Raw genomic sequence first — 21,137 nt, forward strand, 5'->3', positions numbered from 1 at the left:
GTTTGCTTGGTGATTCAACCCAGCATTACTGGGCTTCTTAGAAAATGGCCATGAGTCATGCACACCATTGGTTCCTTCCCTCTCCAGAAAACCTCCAAATCAAGAGGGTGAACATGGAACAACAACAGTTTTCTTAATGGAACCAGTTGGCCTCCCAGATTGTCCCATGTTGTCTCATGCTGGGTATCTGTAAGCCTCAGTATCCTCCAAGCAGAAGTGGAGGATGCACAGCCTGATGCCCTCAGATGCCAGTTCTTGAGAGTTAAGACCTGATGGTTTTGAAAGTCAAAGACAGAAGAGACATCAGGAGGACATTCTGCTTTCCTGCCTCCAAACACTGACAGCTCTCCCCAAGCCACTTCTGACAAATGTCTGCCTAATCTCCAGCTTGGAACTTCCAGATGTGACATTACTATCACCTCACTTCATCACTGTGTGGCCATCCTTATTGCAGGGAAGTTGTTCCTATCACAGAATTTTAGAATTTTATTGCTGGAAAGGACCTCTGGAAGTCTCTGCTTCAACCCTTATTCAAAGTAAGGCCAGTCAGATCTACTTGGCTAGAAGATGTCCAACCAAAGCTTAACCCCCTGCTGAAGTTTCAATCATCACTTCTTGTCAGGTCTGCAATGAATACAGAGAACTGATGAGGCCATTTCACCTTACAGCAAAATATTTTGTGTATTTGAAAACAAATGTTTTCAAAAAGGCTTTCCTTCTTCAGATCCTTTAGCCCTTCCCCATAGGTCATGTTGTTGAGACTGATGATCTTTTATGACTGCTTCCCCCAGATATTTACCAGTCTCCAGCCACACAGATCCTGGAGCTGCCAACCTAATGAAGACTACCGTGACTGTAGATGGGAAGAGTCAGATGCCTCCACAGCTTCCTCCATGGAGAGGAGAAAACAGAAGAAAGGCTGGCAAAGCAGAAACAGCTCATCAGATGCTCTCAACACCAGCCTTCCCTCAGCTCCCTTCTTCTCACATCTCTGACAACCCCAAGCATGAAGATGTATGAAAACTCCAAGTGCTCAGTTCAGCTGTTGCACTTCTTGCTGTGCCAACATTTCATGCCCCAGCTCTTCCCCAGGGCTAACAGCGTAAAAGAGTGGAAAACCTGACTCACAAGAAAATACTGTTACTGTTATCTAACTGGACTGTGCTAAAAAACCCTCCACACAGAGGAAAGCCCTTTTGTGTTATGAACAGGGCAAACACAGTCCAACAGCTGACCAGCACTCTGGGAGGAGAGACTCCTGGAAAGATGTGTTCCTCAGGATGGAAAAACTAGAAAAACTAGGACCAGGTTTTCCTTGGCTGTAATACTCTTGGGTATCCTCTGCTCTGCAAATTCCTTTGTGGCATCACCCCCATCCTCTTCCCAGTCCTGTCCTGGAGCCTGTTCCCATTCCTCAGAGCACTTGTTACCTTCCAGACCATGAGGAAAACCCTCACTCAGCTTCTCTTCAGCCTGCCCTAGTCCTGTGTCCCCGGCTCCACACTCCCCCTCCCCAAACTCATGCATTTTAGGACCAAGAAATTCCTCTCAAACAGGAGGTGCTTAAGGACAACAGGACTTTGAAAAGAAATGGCCTTGCCATGTTAACTAGAGGTGCCTGCCAGCCAACAGCCCAGCCCCTGAACACACAAGGAATTTTGACCTCACATAGTGAAATTTCCTAGAACTGTAAACCTTTGTTGTTGTTGTTGTTGTTGTTGTCCTCTCTCTGGCTCTCTCTTGCTTTTCAATTTTCCACTTGGCAACCGCGTTGAAATGATGCAAGGGAGCAGCCGCCACTTAACTGCAAATTATTAATTAGCTGCCAAGGAGTCTGTGCATGACTGCACGCAGGGCAAGGGGGGCTCTGTCCTACATTACAAAATCAACTGACTGGCTTGGCATTGCTTTTCTGCCCAGAGATATAATTTAGTGGCGAGTCTCCATTTGTTCCAAAACTGATTCCTAAAAGAGAAGGCACTTGCACAGTCTACTGAGGGGGAAAGGGGGAGGAGAAAACCAAAACAACACCCCGCCCTTAGTGACCAAGAACTGATCCTTTAGCTGTTGAAACTCTTTCCGAAGAGCCTCAGTTGCTGTTAAAACAAATACTAATTGTTCTCAGCTAGGGGCTGGCTATATATAGCCTGAACAGGCCATTCTGCTGTGAAATATCAATCTGATAAAACTGGGAAAGACTTCAGGTGCTCAGGGCTACTCAGGTCTCTAAATTTTCTTAAGACTTACTGCCACCCCAGAAGGAGCAGACACCCCTCTGCTGAGACAGCGTGTCTGGCCACATGTGCCCTCCTGAACTGCTGCAACACAACTGAGAGTAGGTTTGCACAAGCTGTGACTGAAGGCACTGAGGTTTTCGGTGCTGTACATACACTTTGCCCTAGACACGTCTCTGTTCACAGGCCCTCATAGTTTAAATAGTCGAGACCAACAAACATCCCAGGGGGGATCTGTTCCAGAGAGTAATTGCCCTTATTGTTAAAAATTAACAACAAAACAATAATCGTAGACAGCTGGGCCTTTCGTGACTTTTATAGCAATATTCCCACAGCTCCACAAGAGACATTGTTGGGGATTCGCAAATAAATTTTCACCCCAAATCAGGATAAATCCTTAGTCAACTGTTTCAAACACCTTCCCAAGAGGGAATGGTCACTTCCCATGTGGCTCACTATGGCATATCTTCCTGGCATGCACATCTCAGGCAGCGAGGCTGGGGGGCTTCAATGTTTGTAGGAGCCAAGCTCCAGACAATTCTTGTGCCCCCAGAGCTGCTGCATCCCTCATTTTCTTTGTGCTTTAACTCACAGCATTTCCTGGCCTTGACACTGACAGAGACTTGTGAGCCTTTGGTCACTCCCTCCTTCCAAAAGTTCATCTAGTGGCAGACGGCCCAAGGCAAAGGGTGGCTCAAGAGGAAGTGTAAACATACAAAAAGCTGCAGCCAGTTAATCTTCGAGGAGCTAGGCAGAGGTGACCAGGAGATGGACTGAAACTGAGTAGAGAAACAACCTCAGCTCCTGCAAGCCAAGCTGATACTGAGGAGAAGACTGATGGGAGGGGTGGAGGGAGGTTGGTCAGCTGCAATGGTGTGCATCCTACAAAGCCAAAAAAGCATCCTTGGCTTGGAATGCTCTGAGTGCCAAACCTGAAGTGGTCTTGAGACTGTTACTTGAAGGCAGACCTCAGCTGCACCCTGCTTGTCTCAGGCTTTGGGTGTCTCCTTCAACCACTCATAACAATTTATATTTGTGTATGCCAGGAAGTGCTAACCAAGACCGAGGGTGCAGGCTTGAAAAAGACAAGCAAAGCCTCCTGCAGCTCCCCGAGATGCTGTGGCTGATGTCTGACACCCCACAGCCTGACACAAAACCACAGCAGGGTGATGCAAACCATCACACAGACCCTGTCAGGATCAGCAGGAACAGCCAGTGCCCAATTCCTGCCCTGAGAATCAGAAACTTGGTAGCCCAGACCAAGAAACATCCCTGGGGAATCTGCTCCACTGAGTAATCAACATCACACTTAAAAACTAATAACAAAACAATAATAGTAGGCAGCTGTGCTTTCCCTGCCTTTTATAGCAACGTTCCCACAGCACAGCGAGGGACATTGTTTTGGGTTCACAAACAGCTTTTGGGACAAGTACACACCTTTATCTCTTTTTCCATGGCTTACCTCTTACCTGGTGGACCCCACTCACCAGAAGGCAGCCAGCCTGAAATAAATCCAACCATCTGGCAGAAAAGTACATGGACTGTACTGGGCTTGCATGCCAAGGTTTTGATAGCAGGGGAGCTACAGAGGTGGCTTCTGTGAGAAGCTGCCAGAAGCTTCCCCTGTGTCCAACAGAGCCAATGTCAGCCAGCTCTGAGATGGAACCACCCCCTAGCCAAGGCTGAGCCCATCAATGACACTGGCAGCGCCTCTGGGATAATGGATTTAAGAAGGAAAAGAAGTTATTGCACCACAGCAATTGCTGCCAGAGTGGAATGAGAACATGTGAGAGGAACAGACACCCAGCTCCGTGCAGAAGGAGGGGCAGGAGGTGCTCCAGGTGCTGGAGCTGAGATTCCCCTGCAGCCCATGGGGAAGGCCATGGTGAGGCAGCTGTGCCCCTGAGGCCATGGAGGATGGAGAGAAAATCAGGAGTGAAGCTGTGCCTGGGAAAGAAGTGAGGGTGGGAGGAAGGTGTTTTAAGAGTTTGGTTTTCATTTTCTCATTACCCCACATTGATTTGATTGGGAATAAATTAAACTAATTTCCCCAATTAAAGTTGAGCAGCTTTGGTGGGCACCTGGCAGCCAGCCAGGGTTGGACCTCCACACAGACACACGCAGCAAGCTTGGCCCTAGCTTGGGTGAAGCTTAGCATTCCTTCACATTCTGGGTTGTGGAAAGAGTTGTTCAAACCAGGCTCATAGCAACCTTTTAGATGTCGCACTCAGAGTTATGTAAAATATTTTTTCTGCTTTGGTAGCTGGCAAACTTCATTTTATAAGACAAATGGAATTTATTAATGCAAAATATTTATCAAGTCTTTTTACTTTTTTCCCCAAGGGAGTAGAGAGGTTGACCAGGAGTCTTTCATCTTTGTTGGCTTCTGAATGTTAAAAATGCAGCTGATTTAGAGCAAAACCACAAGTCAGAGTCTGCCTCATTTCTATGCAACCCCTTTTTCTGCAAGTGATGGCAAGTTTTCCCTTTGACAAAGGTACCATCTTCCTGCTCTGATGGCAGGGAATGCTCCTAAAATGTATTCTCAAAGGCTTGGGTGATCTCCATGGTCCAGATGAACAACAGAGGTAACAGGGAGCGTGCAGGATCCTCTGTGCTCAGCTCGCCCCAGTGGGCAAAACAAGAAGATATTCCATGCCTCAAGGGCCTCACAACATCGAGGAGGGTCCACACAGGGTGAGAACACACCAAGGAAAGAAGGGAAGTAGTGGGAAAGGCCAGGACAGCACACTGACCAAATGAAGTAGCCTGTTTACCATGTACAATCACTCTCTACCCTTTTAGAGCAAAAAAGTAACATAACCAGCAGCTCTACCACTATTTCTAATGCCTCAGATTCTCCAAGTGAGCAATGTGAAATGATTTATCAGTGATTAAGGTATATATTGTAAAAACCATCACTGTCTTCAGCTGCTAAGCACTGGTGCAGTAATAATAGTCCAAACCAAAGCAATGGCTGGGCTGCTGATGGGCTCAGATCACAAGCCTGTTTTTAGGGCTGTGAATCTTCCATATCTGTCTGATTGTTTATCATCTTCTATCTTTTCCATGAACTGTGTTGTTCTTTTTTTCTGACAGGTACCAGCATAGTCTTCACCTGAGGTCTCCAAGGAGCACCACAGCGTACACAGCATTTCTGTCAGAGGTGGACTTACTTTGGAACAAGCACCTCTTGCTTGCTACAGGAACTTGCATTTCTTTGTTTCATATTCCTCATGCTAAAAGAAAAATACATCTTCAGCTGACTAAGGTTAAAAGTTATTTGTTTAATGCCTAGATTATTTATTTGTTCCTCTTCTTTCCTTGCATGACTTGGGTCTAATTTTCATTTAAGGATTTTTTAAAATTTTCTCTTTACAGATTTGCCTTTTAATCTCAAATCTAATCCATCACAGTAACAACAGTTTCAAATGCAACCGCTTGAATGGAAACAGACATGACTGATAGAGTCCAAGATCCTATCTTCAAGCAATCAACTTGGCCTCACAGCTGGGATATTAGAGACAATCCTGTTTTGCATCAAAACTTTTTCCTTCAAAGGTGAGACCCAGTGGTAGGTGGCAACTTGGAAGAAGTCTATTCAGTGAAAAAGGCAAGTGCCCTCTTGGTCTATCACTTAGCATCAGGTATATTTACTTGGAGGAATCACATTCTCTCTCCACACTTTCAGAGAGCTGAAGCTGTTCCAGAATTGCCTGAACGGGAAAGCAAAGCTGTGACTTGCAGGACATTTGTCTCACGGTGGGGAAGGACTGCAAAATAAAACGCTCCCCTTACAATAGGAGGTTTAATCAAAGAAATGGAGAAGGGTCACAGAGCAAATTCCTGAAGCCAAACTCATGAGTTATAAATAAATATTCCTCGGTGTGAGCAGAGGTCCCTTCAAAAACACCCACTGCTCGTTCCAGGCTGCAGTGTGATGCACTCAGGCTCTCCGGCCCCCCAACTCAATTCCCCTGCAGCACCTTCCCTGCATCTCACACTGAGCTCTTTCCATGAAGAGGAGGTAGGACTGAGCACAGGGAGGGGAATCCAGCACCCCAACCTGAACACAAAGGCTTGCTCCCAAGGTGTGTCCATCAGATGACTGAAGGCCGGGAGAGCAAGTCAGAGGCAAAGCTCTCCAAATGCTTATGCAAGATTGTCTCCAGTGAAGCTCAAGGGAGGTGTGTAACCTGACATATTGATGAATGCCAAGGTCCTAGGATAAGGTTTCCTTTTGGGAGACATTGAGGTTTTCAGGGGTGCTGCGCTGGCTGCTTTCTTTGCTTTGTAAGTTCCAGATGCCAGAGCAGCGCTGCTCTTTGCCTGGAGCAGAGGGAGAGAAGCAGCCCAGCCTGAAGCTCTAATCTAAAGGGCCCTGCCCGGCTGCAGGCACCACCTCCAGGGCTGCTTCTGCACCCGAATAAGCACTGGGGAGGAAACAAAAGGGGAGCATGACAGCCTCATTCATTTGCTAATAGGCTACTGGAAGAAAGACATCAAATCTACAATTGCCATGCAAGGACACAGTCTAGCTTGCTAAGAACAGAGGAAAATGCAAGAATGGCAAAGGAGGAGAGGAAATGGATTAGGTTTTCCACAAGCACCCCAAAATCCACACTTCCTAGTCAACAGGAGACCCGGGAGGTTGAGCAGGGCTGTGACACTAAACTGTTGAACATGAAACAAGAACTTATTTTTGGCTCTGGTTAGAAAAATCCTTTCTTGCAGAGCTGCCATAGTTCATATGCTTAGAGCAACAGTGTACAAAAAGAAGGGTTGGGATTTTTTGGGAAGGAAGGTGGAAAAAAAAGAGCACAAACCCTGCACTGGGAAAGCCACACCGATGAGCTTGTTAACATTTGAAGAGACTGCTTGGCATGATTCCTTACACAAATTCCTGCCAAGAATTTGCAAGAGGAAAGTATATTTAGCAATCCAAGGCATGCCAAAGCCTTGACAAGAGAAAAAAAAACCCTTTTTGAATATGTGGAATAGCAATTAGACATTTTCTAAGCAGCCATTTTCAAAATGCATCCAGGCATCTAATAAGGGCACCTGAGGCATATCCACAACTCTGCCACACTCCATGCCTCAAAAGACATCCGCTAAGATCAAATACTCAGAGGAAGGATGTGTTACCGATGGCAACTGCCCACTTCCAGAGCACTGGGGCCAGTTTCAAGCAGGCACCTCAAGCGGTTGGAAATACACAATCTCATGCCATTGCAAGTAATTTTGTAGCATCCTTCAGGGAACCATTTCTCCAAGGAAAGCTGTGAGCCCCGCTGCATAGCTGGGTAGCACGGAGATGTTACCGGCCCGCTTCATCCACAGGAGCTGGGCCAGCTCTGTGATGCAATTTTTCTCCAAGTGGAGCTGCTGAAAATCCAGGTGGGATGAGCAGCAGGTGGAAGCTAGGATAATACATAAAATCAGATTGACTTGCAGCCTGTTAAAGTGATATTCACATCATTCCCCAAATCTGGTTGCTTCTCTTGTTGTCCAGTGTTCTGAGCTGCATGCAAAGCCAGCAATAAACTTCATCACTAAATCTCCTTCTTTTTTAGGGAGAGACCTAGAATACAGCCCCAAGACAGCATTAGTCTGCACCAGGAAGGTGACTCACCTGCATCAGTCACTCTTGTTTCTGAAGTGCCATTGAAATTTCCTTGCGATACAGCATGGAGGAGGAGGCATGAAGGAGCTCAGGAAGGCCATGAGCAGCCCTTGGTTGTGCTCAAGGAGGAAAGCAGCTGACCATACAGCAAGGGCGAAATATTTGATGGCTATGAAAGTTAGAAATCACACCGGAATATGCTCCTTAAAACGTGGTGCCCATTGCTTATAACTGCTGGGCTGTGTTACAGGCAAGTCCCTCAGACACCAAGCCAAAGGGGAGCACCTGCACACAGGGTGAGTTCACACCACCTTTAGGTCAGGACATGCAGAAGGGGAAACGAATGTCTGTGTCTGAGGTTTCTCATTCCTGTAGGCCCTAAATCCCCACAATCTTTTAATATGTGGCATAACACCAGTGGTGCCCCCAAGGGCATCATGATCCCCTACAGACCAGACAGGCTGTCGGTGACCAAGAGGGGGCAGGAAGCACAAATGGGGTAAAGCCAAAGCAATTATTTTGTTTTGGAAACGAAATGCCTAACAGAAATCAAAATGATGAAAGCTGCCCTGAACTTGTTCAGTTTATTTCCGTGTTCCTTTGGGCTCCCGAAACACCTTTGGGTACCTGAAATGCCACCCTGATTACAGCTACCATCCCCTTAGGTTATATCCTTGATCCTGAAAGAAAAATCCCACGGGACTGACAGAGTGCTCTGAGAAAGAGGTACCCTTCTGATGCCTTAGGTTTTAACTTTTATATTTTTCAAATCCTGTACTGCTCAGTGTGTGACTCTGAAGTTTCTTGTAGCCTGGTAATTTCTGCTCTCTCATGCTAGGTAGACATAACAAAGCCTCTCCAGGCCTGCTTTCCAAGGACACCAAGACTGTCCTAGGCCAAAAAGTATGAACCAAAGAGCTGCTAGGGGGTAAGCTGTGGGGAAAACTGAAGCTTTAATTGGAGAATTAACCCTGCTATGCTAATGAACCAAACCTATAAAAGAGTGAAGAACTCATGACCTGGGGTCCATCTTGGGGTCCATTTTTGAGAGTTGGCTTCGGAGTCCCCAGGGTGTACCTTTGGGGGCCTTTCAAATAAATACCTCTTTTAATCCTTTACTCCTGTCTAGTCTCTGTTTCTAGGAGGCCTCTCAAGGCATCACTTCTCACCTGCTCTTCAAAAGCAACCAAGGTCAACCAACCTGCTCAGCCATATCTACAGAACATTCAGTCAGATTTAAAGTCTTTGTTTCCATCAAACCCTTCTCCAATTCCCAGAGCTGTAGTAATCCAGGTGAGTCAGACATTGCCATAAGCTCACACCCTCCAGGACATCAGCTCTCTGCTTCTACAGCATCTAAGACAACTCTATCAAATTTCATGACTAGGGCTTAACAGCAAATATACTGAAAGCAGTAAGCAAACTTGTTTAGAATTCCTGTTTTCACCCCAGATTCCTAGAGGAAACAACAAATTTGGAAGATCACCTGGCCGAATCACATAGTTGTCAATACAAATTTCTCCTAAGGGTGTACATGGCAGTTGCACTGAGCACTGACACAAATTCAGCTTTGCTAGAGGTGACAAATGACTACAAAATCCTCATGTCCAACCTCCCCATTCGTTTTAACCTCCTGGTGTCTTTTGTCACAGACTCTTGCTTCAATCTCAAATGACTGCCACGGCCTGTTTTAGGGGGGCAGCACGAAGCGCTGAGCTGAGCAGCTGTATCAGGCGCCCAGGTGCGCAGAGCCGCTGCCGGCTGGGAGGGGAGCCGGGAGGATGCAGCAGCCGCGCCGCGCAGCAGAGCGGCAGTGGCACCCGCTGGCCGCCCGCAGCATTGCCAGCGCATCCGTCCTCCTCCCCGCCCTCACTTCGGGGAAACGGGCGGAACTGGCAGCCTCGAAGATTCACCAACACAAACCCCTCTGCCGAGGAGCACGCCAGGGTACCGCGGCACAAGAAGCCATGGGGATCTGCGGGCACAGCCCAATCTCACAGGGATGCAGGTAGGACCGCACAATCCAGGTGGAAAAGATCGTCTCACATCCTTATCTTCTCTTTGTGTTTCTACCCTGCCCAGTTTGCACCCTCTGCAAATATAAATCCAAAGGGTAATTAATAACCTCCTCAGTAGGCATAGAAGTCACCTCAGATAACATGCCTGTGCAACCATCCTGGGATATCAACGCAGCAAAACGTATCCTCTGCACCTGTTAATGAATGGCTACTTAGAGCAGTTGAGAAGGCTTTATCAGAATCCTGTACTTAATTACAACCTCTGACTCAATAAAGCAAGCACAGAGGTGTGCAGAGTCCTATCTCAGCACATGGAAATGTGACCCAAGCACACTGCATCAAGAATAAAAAGCAATATGCAGAACCACACTGTCCTCATGAGAGGAAGCAGAGAGGCAGGGGCTGATCTCTCTGGTGACCAGTAACATGACCCAAAGGAACGTAATGAAGTTGTGTCAGGGGACGTTTAAGCTGGATATTAGGCAAAGGTTCTTCACCCACAGAGTGGTTGGGCACTGGCTTCCCAGGGAAGTAATTACATCACCAAGCCAGTAGGGATATGAGGATATGCAGGTTGGTATGAATGACACCAGATACCTGAGTCGATTTTATTAAGGGAAGCTTGAAGCACTGAATTAAAAGGAAAAAAGAAGTTTGGAAAACAAGTTCAGCGTCACTCCAGTCAAACTTGTGAGCCACAGACTTTTTGCAGCTTGGGAAGAAGTTCCTACTTAGGTCCAGCTTTGAATTAATCTTTTGAAGATGTCAGGCTCATTAATGAATTATTATTGCTGTGGCTTATCATTACCCAAATCCATGTAAAGCTTAATTTGGAGCAAGAACAAGAAACCCCTCTGCTACTTCCTTACTATTTTTCCTCCGGCAGGAAAATTTGTTTACAAATTGTGGTAATAACCAAAGTTATTCACAAGACTTGTGTTTGCTGACCTGTATTGTTAGAGATGGGAGATGCAGTCACCAAAAAAAACCCCAGACAAAACCAAACTGAAATTCATGAGTCAGACCATAAAATAATGTTTCAGTATCTTGACAGTCTAAATGGATTATCTGGAGGAAAAAAAACTCAAACAGCAGCTTTTTCTCCAAGACAGAATGTCCCAAGGATTGGCACAACACGAAAATTTATTGTTGCAACTCAGTATGGATTAGGCAACTCGAAGACACAGACAGGACAGCCTGCTACCAGACCAAGAGGGAGTGAGCCACAGGGAGCAAAGCGTTCAGGTGGACTAACCCCGAGTCTGCGGACAACAGAACATGCCACAGGCTGTATACACGATTATCTGTGGGTGGTGCTGAAGAATTAGCAACACCAGCCAGCAGCAGAGCACGAGCTGCTTTTACCATTCCAGCCTCCACCAAGCCAGTCCACATGCTCTTTTTCTCTCCATCTTGCAGCACATGCCCCAGTCCCTTGAGGAAATGGGAAGAGGCACAGAGATGTTTAATGCGTTCTCTCTTCCCCCCCCCTTATATCTGCCCATTCCTCCACTCATGCAGCTCTACGTTATTCCTCAAGGCACAGATGAGAAGGACATACCAATATGAGCCAAGCGTCTTCAAGTTATTTAAGCTTTCCTCAGATTCACCTCAGCAAACAAAGTGTGCAATTAACTGGGAAGTGTTTTTAATGGCTTCGCCAGTAACAAGAGCCACTCAAAACTACTGGATAGCACTGCTAGTGTCTCTATAGTAACACCTATAAATACAGAACAGTGCACTGGGTCTGCATGGCAAGGTTTTGGTAGTGGGGCGCTAGAGGGGCAGCCTCTCTGAGAAGCTGCCACGAGTTTCCCCTGTGTTTGACAGAGCCAGCACCAGCCCAAGCCAGTGCCAGCCCACTGCAGCACGGACCCACCACTCGCCATGGATGAGCCCATTGGCAATGACCATAGAGTGTCTGGGCTAACAGATTTAAGGACAAAAAAGCCCACGCAACAGCAACTGCAGCCAGAGAGGGGAATGAGTATGTGAGAGGAACAGGTCTGCAGGTACCCAGGTCAGTGCAGCAGAAACAGGAGATGCTCCAGGCGTCTGCCTTTGAGACTGAAATTTTAAGGGTTAATGACTCAATCGGCCTTTTCAAAAGCAGCTCGTGAGGTGCATGACTTCAAACCAACTTTTGTTAAGCAATAAACTGTTCTTGAGCCAGATGAGGGAGAAGGCCAATAAGAAGCAGATCCTGCAAGGTGGGATAATGCTTCTTACCATGCCAGTGTCCTCCCTTACACAACTGGCTGAGATGTGAAATGCCTCCTCCATTTCCCCTTTCCCCTGGAAGGTATTGGGACATTCACATGCACATGTAGGCCTGACAGCATTCATCCCTTGCTCACCTACGCTAACATGAGGCAGCTGTCTTAGGTCATAAGCCATAAAAGAGCCCCCAAGCACCCCCAGACCCATTTCTGGGCCTGGACAGTGCATGAACCACAGTCTTGCATCACACAGTGGAAACCCCACTCCCTTCAGGGGAGGTACGTGGGCATTCCCACCACACCTAATGGTATTAACCCACTGAACTTGGTGTTTCAGGGGCTCCCCCACCTCCCACAGATCAAGACTGTGACCATCACCTGGACCAAAGGACATTGAAATCACCCACAACCAAGTCTTATCACTGGATCCATTGAGTAGTGGTATTTTTCCTTTTTTCCTGTCTTTTCCCCCTTTTTTCTATGCCTTTTTCTCATTCTTTTCTTATATATGTATTAAGTATTCTTATACTTTTACGTTGTTATTTCTATGCCTAACCAAAACAGCTACATACCTTCATTCCACAGCAACCAAACAGTTCTAAAATAAACCTGCCATTCCAGTCCAGCAGCCCGTGGAGGACTCCATGCTGAAGCAGGGCTATGTCCAAAGGAGGCTGTGACACTGTAGGAAGCCTACAGTGGAGCAGGCCCCTGGCAGGACCTCTGCCCTGTGGAGAGGAGCCCATGCTGGAAGAGGTTTGCTGGCAGGACTTGTGATGCCATGGGGGACCCATGCTGGAGCAGAGGAAGTGAGAGGAGCCCTCCCCAAGGAAGATGGAGCAGCAGAGTCAGCATGTGATGGACTCAGCCCCCATTCCTCATCCCCCTGTGCAGCTGCTGGGGAGGGAGAGAAAATCATCAGTAAAGTTGAGCCTGGGAAGAAGGGAAGGGTGACTGGAATTAACATTTGATTTTATTTCTCATTATCCTACTCTGATACAATTGGTAATAAATTAAACTGGTTTCCCCAAGTCAGGTCTGTTTTGCCCACGGCAGTAACTGGTGAGGGATCTCTCCCTACCCTCATCTCAACCCACAAACCTTTCATTGTATTTTCTCTTCCCTGTCCAGAAGAGGAAGGCAGTGATGGGGCAGCTTTGGTGGGCACCTGGCACCCATCACACATAACACAACAGACAGGACTTTTTGCAGAAAAGACAAACATGATTCCACTCCATTATCACCCTTTTATTGGTAAAAGGACAGATCTTGACAGTGGAGAAAAAAAGGATGTTTCACAAGGAGAACAGGAAGTAGCTTCTACTGGTCTTTCAATTCCTTCAGTCTTCTGATAGCAGATTTGACTGTCACTGCAGAGGTGGTACTGGAGGAAGAAGCAGAGTCATTTGCATGTGGCACAACAACTGTGCTGGTGTTGGGTTTTTTTTTGAGAAAGCACTAATCATTTCAAATTGTTATCATCTGCTTGCATTGTCAAACAGGGTCTAACTCCACTTATTTTCCTGACAACAAAGCGTAGGCCTCAATCCACAAAGCACATGCAACTTCACAGGCTACATCCCAACCCAAATTTCCCAGTCATGCACCCACCACGTGCACAAATGTGTGGGCTCAGATCCCTCATAACTGCTACATGTGGGGCAAGAGTGTCTTCTACAGAATTGTGGGGGAAAGAGAGCAAAGAAAGGGAGTAAGCAACAGCACCCTCACAATAAAGGTTATTATGATTCAATTTTTTTGCTTCTACAACAAAAGGAAAACATGAAAATAATTTTTCTTGGAGTAAATCTGGTTTTGCCTATTGCAAACAATAGCAATCAAATTGCCTTTGATCCACAGCAATCAAATTTTAACAGAACAAGCAACTCCCCCCATCACTAACTCAAGACAGATATACTTAATGGTTAGAAGGTCAAAATTTTAAAAAATAAATAAAAAGTCAAAAACTGTATTATGCCTCAGCTATATGAGAATAAATGCTGACAGGAGCTTCTTCATTTCCTTACTTGTAAGTCCAGGCACCACCAGCAACTGTCTTCATGCATGACCCACAGTGCCAGATACCCACAGCCTTCCTCTTCATTTTGGTCTGGAATAGAAGGAAAAAAAAAATCCCTCTCCATCAGCTGAAAAAGCCAAACAACAAACTTCAAGCAAGGACTTCAGCATCACAACACAGCACTCCTACAAGGCAAGTTAAGGCAAGAAAGAGTCAGGGAAATCTTTTACTCAAATTCTGCAGAACAGGGAAAGTCCTTCTGAAACACCTTCTATTCAGATATACACTGGGACATTTCTAAAGGCATCATCAAAAATTCACCTTATTTTGAAGGAGAAAAATAGTAAGGAGTTAACTTGGTCATAACAACTGATATTCTCACCTGGTTTGGTGACTCAGGGAACACCACTGTTCCCAGGACTCCCTGGGCAATCCCAGATTGCTCTAACCCAGACCCACTTCAAACAGCATCAAAAGAGTGAGCGGTGCATACTGAACTCCCTCCCCCATGCAAGTACCCATCACTTTGCAGAGGTGACAAGAGGTTTGCCCACACCTGTGCCTGATTTAGGCAGCTCTACAGACAAGATTATGAACCTTCTCACTTCATAAGTGAAAGGCAGTAAGTTAAAAACAAACAAAAAACCAACACCAAATCAAAGCAAGAAAACCCATGATGAAAATGTTTTTAAGTTTCCAGCCACTTTAAAGATTCCTACTCTACAGCTATCAATAAAAAATATCTGTGCAAAGCATAAGCTGATGGGCATTTCAAACTGTCAAACACTAGATTTAACAGTGAATTTTAATTATGTACACATGCAGGTAAGATTACTTCCTACCAGAAATTCCTCCCCATCCAGAGTTATACAGCACACAAAAGTAAGCAACTGCCATCAAAAGTTAAAAGTGGGAAAAGCAAGCTCTCTTCCTCCTCCAGGTATGCTGTAAAAAGTTACTGAAGGAGAAAAAAAAAAGCTCAAGTCAAGCCTTAATTACCAAAACAACAAGTGTGATGCTTTAGTTCTGTCAGGTCTATTTTATTAATTACATAAAACATACAATATGGCAACATTGGTCACTCTTTTGTATAACGAAATGTAATTTATGTTTGTTTTCATTTAATTTATGTTTGTTTTCATTTAACTACCACTAAAATGCATGTGAAATGTCTACTCTCTTTTTCAAGGACTCTGACAGTAGCCCAAAGCTCACCACACACTAGTCCCTGTCTCAGAACTCAGCATGTTTCTCTTCAGTACAAGTTACTAAAAGCATCAAACCACCTTTCTAGCATCAATAACAATGTGATTTTTAAAGACTTTTGGGGGGCAGGGAGATCTCTCACCTTGCCACAGAAAGAGCAGGTATACTTGGCATGCTGGCTGATTTCAATCTTCTTCACCATTTTCCTAAGGGACGCACCGTAACGGGTCCCATATTTACCCACGATCCCGACCTTCTTGGTGCGCTTGGCCTGTTGGGAGGCAAACCAGGGTAAGCTTCAACCCTACAAGGACAGGCTTCTCCTCGCTGCTCCCCTCTCCTCTCCTGTCACCTGAGTGCTGAGCATCCTAAAGCCGGGCTGCAGCCTCCCCCTGCCGCTGGGAAAACTGAGTATTCAGAGTCATGGAATGGTTCAGGTTGGAAGGGACCTCAGTGGTCACCTGGTCCAACCTCCCTGCTCAAGTAAGATGGTCCCAGAGCACACGGCACAGGACTGCATCCAGACGGTTCCTGAGTATATCCAGTGAGGGATACTCCACACCCTCTCTGGGCAGCCTATTCCAGTGCACGGTCACTGCACAGTAAAGAAGTTCTTCCTCGTGTTCAGGGGGACCTTCCTGCGCATCAGTTTCTGCTCGTTTGTCCTACTGCTTGGCACCACCGAGAAGAGCCTGGCTCCAGCCTCTTGACGGCCCCCTTTAGATATTCGTACACTATTTTAGTTATTTAATTATTATATATTTATATAATAAAATCCCCTCCTAATCGCCTCTTAAGAGGCTGAACAGGCCCAACTCCCTCAGTCTGTGCTCATCAGATAGCTGTTCCAGTCCTCCAATCCTCCTCGTTGCCCTCCCCTGGAGCATTAGTGATGAAATGCCGCCGGACTGGCGCTGCTGCAGCCTCCCAGCTCCTGCCGGGGCACTTCGGGCAGCGGTACGGCCGCCAAGCCCGAGCAGAGCCCCGTCCCTCCCGAGGCCAGCCGGCGGTGGCATGGAGTGCCGCCGCCCCTCTCTCCCCCGCGCCCCGGCTGCCATTCCCCTCACCCAGGCCGCCTCCCCCGGGCGAAGCGCGCCGCTGTCGCAGCGAAGCGCGGAGCCGGGGCCTGCTGGGGGACGCGGCGCACCCCCGGCCCCAGCCCCGGCCCCGGGCTGCTCCGGGCGCGCCCCGCGGGCTCAGCGCGGCGGCCCCAGCGCGGATGGCGGCGGATGGCGCCGGACGAGCCCGGCCTCACTCACCATCTTCCCCCGGCGCCGACGCGAAGAGGGAGCCGCAGTGCGCAGGCGCGGGCGGGCAGGCGCGGCCGGAAGTGACGGAGCAGGCCGGGCGGGAGGCGGCCCCGGGGGTCGGGGCTGGCCGCGGGGCGGGGGCGCACCGAGGCCCGGGTCAGCCGGAACGGGAGCAAGGGCGGCCTTAGTGTTGGCACAGAGGTTGTGGAGGCTCCCTCACTGGAGATTCTTCTGAACCGTCCGGTTGCAGTCCTGTGCCGTGTGCTCTGGGACGGCCCTGCTTGAGCAGGGGGGTTGGACCAGATGAGCACCGTGGTCCCTTGCAGCCTGAGCCATCCTGCGGAACGCAGTGTGAGACCCGGGCGGTGCATGAGCGCCAGCACCGCCGCAGCTCACAGTCCTGGGGTTCCACCGAGGGAGGTCACAGCAGAACAGGAGAAGGGGCAGTTCCATTCACTCACCTCGTTTTTAAAGATAGTAAACAGCAGGTAGATGTCAAAACGGGGACAGAAAACATGACCAGAACTGCAGAACAAGTAAATAATAATGAATAAATATAAAAATCAATGAGGATGAATTCTTACCGTAAAACATACCAGCCCTAAACCATGAGATCTCAATAATTTTGGCATCAGGTCAGGTCAAGGCAACTTCCTAATTTCCTTGAGTTTGCCCAGTGCTGACACAACCAGCCCCAAAAGCCCTCGTGTGTCGCTGCAGGGGTGATTCCCAGCATCAAAACACAGCGAGAAAAATACACCAGTGCCACCGAGCTGCAATGCTTGTTAAGGGGATTAGCAACCCATTGACCTCTATTAAGAAATGTAATCTAGTTAGCCTGAGAGCTTTTTGATGTGCAGAGCCAGCTACGGTTCATCCCCCTCCTGCCAGGAGCGGGCTGGAGCTTCCCAGTCCACCTAGAGAAACTGTCCCCAGGTACTTGTTGCAGGTAATTTTCCTCCATACCCACCCTGGCTGCCTCAACCCATGACAGCCCTCTTCGCTTGCAGTCTATTTAGTTAAGAGGGAATCAAGGAATCAAGTGTACCCTACCACTGTGTTACTTTCCCTGGCTGGGGTCTGTACTTCAGGGGCTGCTCAGGGACGGATGTCACCTCCCCTCTTGGCTCTTGCTTTGAGGGTTTGAACACTGACATTTTTAATTCCCTCTGTCATGCCAAGCTTCATCCCTGCAAGCTCTTCTGGGAGCTGGTGCCAGAGTAGTGTTTGAGATGAGGGCTCAGCAAGGCTTTAGGCAATGGTATTTATATCTCCCTCAGTTGAATCAAAATCTCATTTGATATATCCTAGGAATATATTTGCCCTTTTCAGATCCTCGTCATAATGATGACTCACAGGATACAGCTTTGATACCAACATATTAGAAAACTGAAAAGAAGAAGTAAGTTCCTTTGGCTGCTTAGTGATGATATGGTTAAACAAACATATAAATTGTCAGCCAACACATCCAGAGAACCTACTGCTATTCCCTGGTATCTACAGAGTTCAGGTTTGCTGTGACAGTACAGCACATGGTCATATCCATCATCTACCAGTGTCACAGACAGCTCTGGCAACAACCAAACCCAGCCACCCAGAGTGACAGCCGTTCCCAGCACTGCCAAGGTAAACACGCATTTCCAAGTGACTGAGAAGATGAAGGACACAGACAGGCCAGCACAGCCCTGCCTTGACAATCCAGCCCCTTGAACTCTTCAGCACATGAAGCTGGCCAGCCTGGGGCACGCAGAACACTTAGTTGGAACTGCTCCAGCTTATTGTTCAGGTATTTTAACCTGTTGTTGCTGTTTTGCCATCCTTCTTGAAAACACACCTTTCTTGAACATGGGTGGGAGCACTGATGCAGGTGTACAAGCAGGTATCCAGCCACAGTAAGATGCTCCAAGATCCAGTAAGATGGGTCCTTCCCTTTCCTCTACTGGCTTTAGATAATGCCAAAAAAGATACAGCTCTATCATCTTCAGTGGGCAGGTGCGAGAGTCCCCAGGAGTGCTGCATGTTCCTGAGCCTGCCTGTGGGTCTCACTGGCAACCTGCACACTGCCTTGTACAGGTTCTCGTCAGCAAGCCTTGGAGATCCTCTCTGAGCCTGCTGCCAGCTGCCCAGCCACCTCCTCACCATATTAATGATGGACTAATGGTGCCATCAGGATAAGGCCTGTAGTCTCTCCACTCCCTTGAAGTAATCACTAACAGCACTTTCCTGCAAGGTTCTTCTCCCCCTTTTCATCTAGTAAGGATAAAGTGAATTTCAAGTGTATTTGAAAAACCTCTGTATCTGTGCAGCAAACCGAGATTTTATGGGTCCTAACAAAGGGAAGGTACACCTAGCATTCTTCTACCAAGGCTGGGATTTACCAACATATGGACAATGAGATGAATCAAAGACGAATCGAGTTTGTAAGAAGCAGAATTCTCCAAGGGTACTTTCAATGTATCTTAGGAAAGTAGTTTTGAAATAGCTGTAGCTTTACAAAGAAGATAACTACTTCTATAGGAGACAACAATATGGGTATACAAATAATGTCTTTTGCATTTTTTCTCAGTCAGCAGACAGCAACATTTCTCACCCCTTACTCAGAACAACCCACTTTGCAAGTAGAAAGATCACTCGTCCTACAGATTTAATACTCTTGTGTTCAAGATGACAGACATTTAAAAATGTCAAAAAGCGTGTCATCACCTGGCCAGCTGCTGAAGCAAGAGCAGTGCTCATTAACTCTCATCCTCAGACCCAGAGATAAACCATTTCCTGCAGTTGCCCAGTCACAACACCCCTTGCTACTGCTCACACCCCAAAGCACCATCTGCAGTCATGAATGGAAAGCAGTTCTCCACCCAGCACAATTGTACATCCAGCCTGTGGGGCATTTCCATGACGACATCAGCTGAAAATGGAACAATCAAACCCTTCAATGCAGGAAAAAATACCTAATATCATCAGGTTAATCTTACAGCACAAACATTTTTCTCCTCTGCCTCGCAAGAGAGGTATTTTTTGTCAGTGTCTGGTATTTGCACAGAGCCAAGCACGTCACCTCCACAGCACATTAGCTGCTGGCCTCCAGGAGCTCAATGTAAGCCTTCAGTTTGCCACCTTTTCTACAGATTACAGCTGTAAAACACAGCTAACTGGGAGATGATAAAATAGAAGAAGTACCAAAAGCTGGGGAATCACAACTTAGAACAACTTTTTATTTAAACAGTTCAGTCCAGAATCACTTTCTTACAAAACGAGCAAAAGGCTGCCTGTGTCCCCCTCCTCATTCATCTGTAGAAATCAGTCTAGTCTTGAAGAAAACACACACACACCTCCCCTCCCTGAGACGTCAGGGTTAATCCCTGGCAGTCAGCACAAGCTTCACCTTCCACTGACAGAAGCAGCACATGCCATGGAGCAGGTCCCAATATTCAGCACGAGGCCAGAGATGAGTGTGCTGAGGCAGGTATCTGCCTAAAACAGGCAATACACACTTACTGGTACGCAGCTACATTACCTAGCTTCAAGGTGGTAACTTGCTCTTTTCCCTCCTCTTCCCCACTTCCACAAAACATCAAGATCTGTCTGGATCTTTTTTCCTCATGGCCAAACTGAATACCCAAGAGCCAATCTGTGAGTGATCCAAGTAATGGCCAAATTTGCCAGGGAACAAACTCCTAGAAATACAGACTTTTGGAGATGGAAAACTGATTGTTAAAAGCACTCTGCAGCTGCTGAGGAGTTGGTTTTCTTACCAGTTCTGCTTTGGGGACCATTATCTGCTTTTTAAACAGAACAACTGTGGAAGCTGACATGCTGAAACACAGCAGAATGACACTTTCCCATGTCCATTCAGTCACTGGCAAAACCAGGACTGACTGCAAACCCTGCAGGCTGCCAGGTGTGCACTGCACATCTGTCACACTGTCAGACTGCCTTCTCATCCTTTGAGATGAAACATGCCAGAGATACAGAAAACTTCAAGTCTTTTATTTTCAAAAACTCAAAAAATAATACGTGATTGCTTTTGGTTTTTCTTTTTTAATTAAAAAAAAAAATCTCGTAGCTGCCATCTCTTTTGCTGTCACCCATTTACTCTTTGAAAAACTCCTCAATACGCCGCTTTTTTTTGGGACTCACTGAACATGTCTCTGCTTCTCTGTCTTGCAAAGCACTCCCAGAGTCAAACTCACAGCCAGCATCAGCTGCCTCCAAAAACAAAACATCATCAGTGTCATCTCTGCTCTCAGAGAAGGTCTTCTGGAAAAGGTCATAGATCGTCTTCTGCTTTGGATCTGGCTGAGGAAACAGAACAGAACAGGATCTGCATCCACACTGTCGTGTAAAACACGGTAAGCAAAATCAGAGGACACTCCCCTTACACAGTGTGTATAGATCATACCATATACGATACACACACATATGTATCTCATACATACATACTCAAAGACGTATGACATGGAGGCTAAGAGGCCTCCTTGCAAGTAACAGGCTTGGAACCTCTGTGGAGAGTCCAAGTCAAGGTGTGGATCCCGGGAGGAGTTGAACAATCTGGTCTGCGGCATTA

The 21,137-nt window shown here is 47.1% G+C and overlaps 2 protein-coding genes across 8 annotated transcripts in view; both read right to left on the reverse strand.

The window, feature by feature from the left end:
- Positions 1-13,327: 13,327 nt before the first annotated feature.
- RPL37A (ribosomal protein L37a) lies at positions 13,328-16,670 on the reverse strand. 2 transcript variants are annotated; one of them, XM_048309699.1, is made up of 4 exons: positions 16,580-16,670; positions 15,463-15,591; positions 14,122-14,204; positions 13,328-13,478 (listed from the first exon to the last, which is right to left on the reverse strand). In XM_048309699.1, the coding sequence occupies exons 1-4, from the start codon at positions 16,580-16,582 to the stop codon at positions 13,415-13,417; spliced, it is 279 nt and encodes a 92-aa protein (XP_048165656.1). In that variant the 5' UTR covers positions 16,583-16,670; the 3' UTR covers positions 13,328-13,414. The 2 variants fall into 2 exon arrangements, with proteins under 2 accessions (XP_048165656.1, XP_048165655.1); XM_048309698.1 differs by lacking the exon at positions 16,580-16,670 and adding an exon at positions 15,673-15,702.
- Positions 16,671-16,751: 81 nt separating this feature from the next.
- Positions 16,752-21,137, reverse strand: part of SMARCAL1 (SWI/SNF related, matrix associated, actin dependent regulator of chromatin, subfamily a like 1) — a 40,668-nt gene continuing 36,282 nt past the window's right edge. For 5 of the 6 annotated variants that reach the window (XM_048309696.1, XM_048309693.1, XM_048309691.1 and 2 more), the window contains one exon: positions 16,752-20,869. In XM_048309696.1, the coding sequence (XP_048165653.1) occupies positions 20,663-20,869 (207 nt within the window). In that variant the 3' untranslated portion in view covers positions 16,752-20,662. The remainder of the gene's footprint in view (positions 20,870-21,137) is intronic. The other variant, XM_048309694.1, reaches the window with a different exon arrangement.

Source organism: Corvus hawaiiensis, chromosome 7 (genome assembly GCF_020740725.1).
Source record: "Corvus hawaiiensis isolate bCorHaw1 chromosome 7, bCorHaw1.pri.cur, whole genome shotgun sequence".
In the NCBI taxonomy this organism is placed as follows: Eukaryota; Metazoa; Chordata; class Aves; order Passeriformes; family Corvidae; genus Corvus; species Corvus hawaiiensis.

What these genes read in the sequence shown, in the direction of transcription:
- RPL37A (XM_048309698.1), bottom strand. An exon ending in CCTGCTCTTTCTGTGGCAAG is followed by an intron (nt 14,205 to 15,462) that starts GTGAGAGATCTC and finishes CTTCTATTCCAG; the next exon opens with ACCAAAATGAAGAGGAAGGC. An exon ending in GGTGGTGCCTGGACTTACAA is followed by an intron (nt 13,479 to 14,121) that starts GTAAGGAAATGA and finishes TTCTTCCTCCAG; the next exon opens with TACCACCTCTGCAGTGACAG.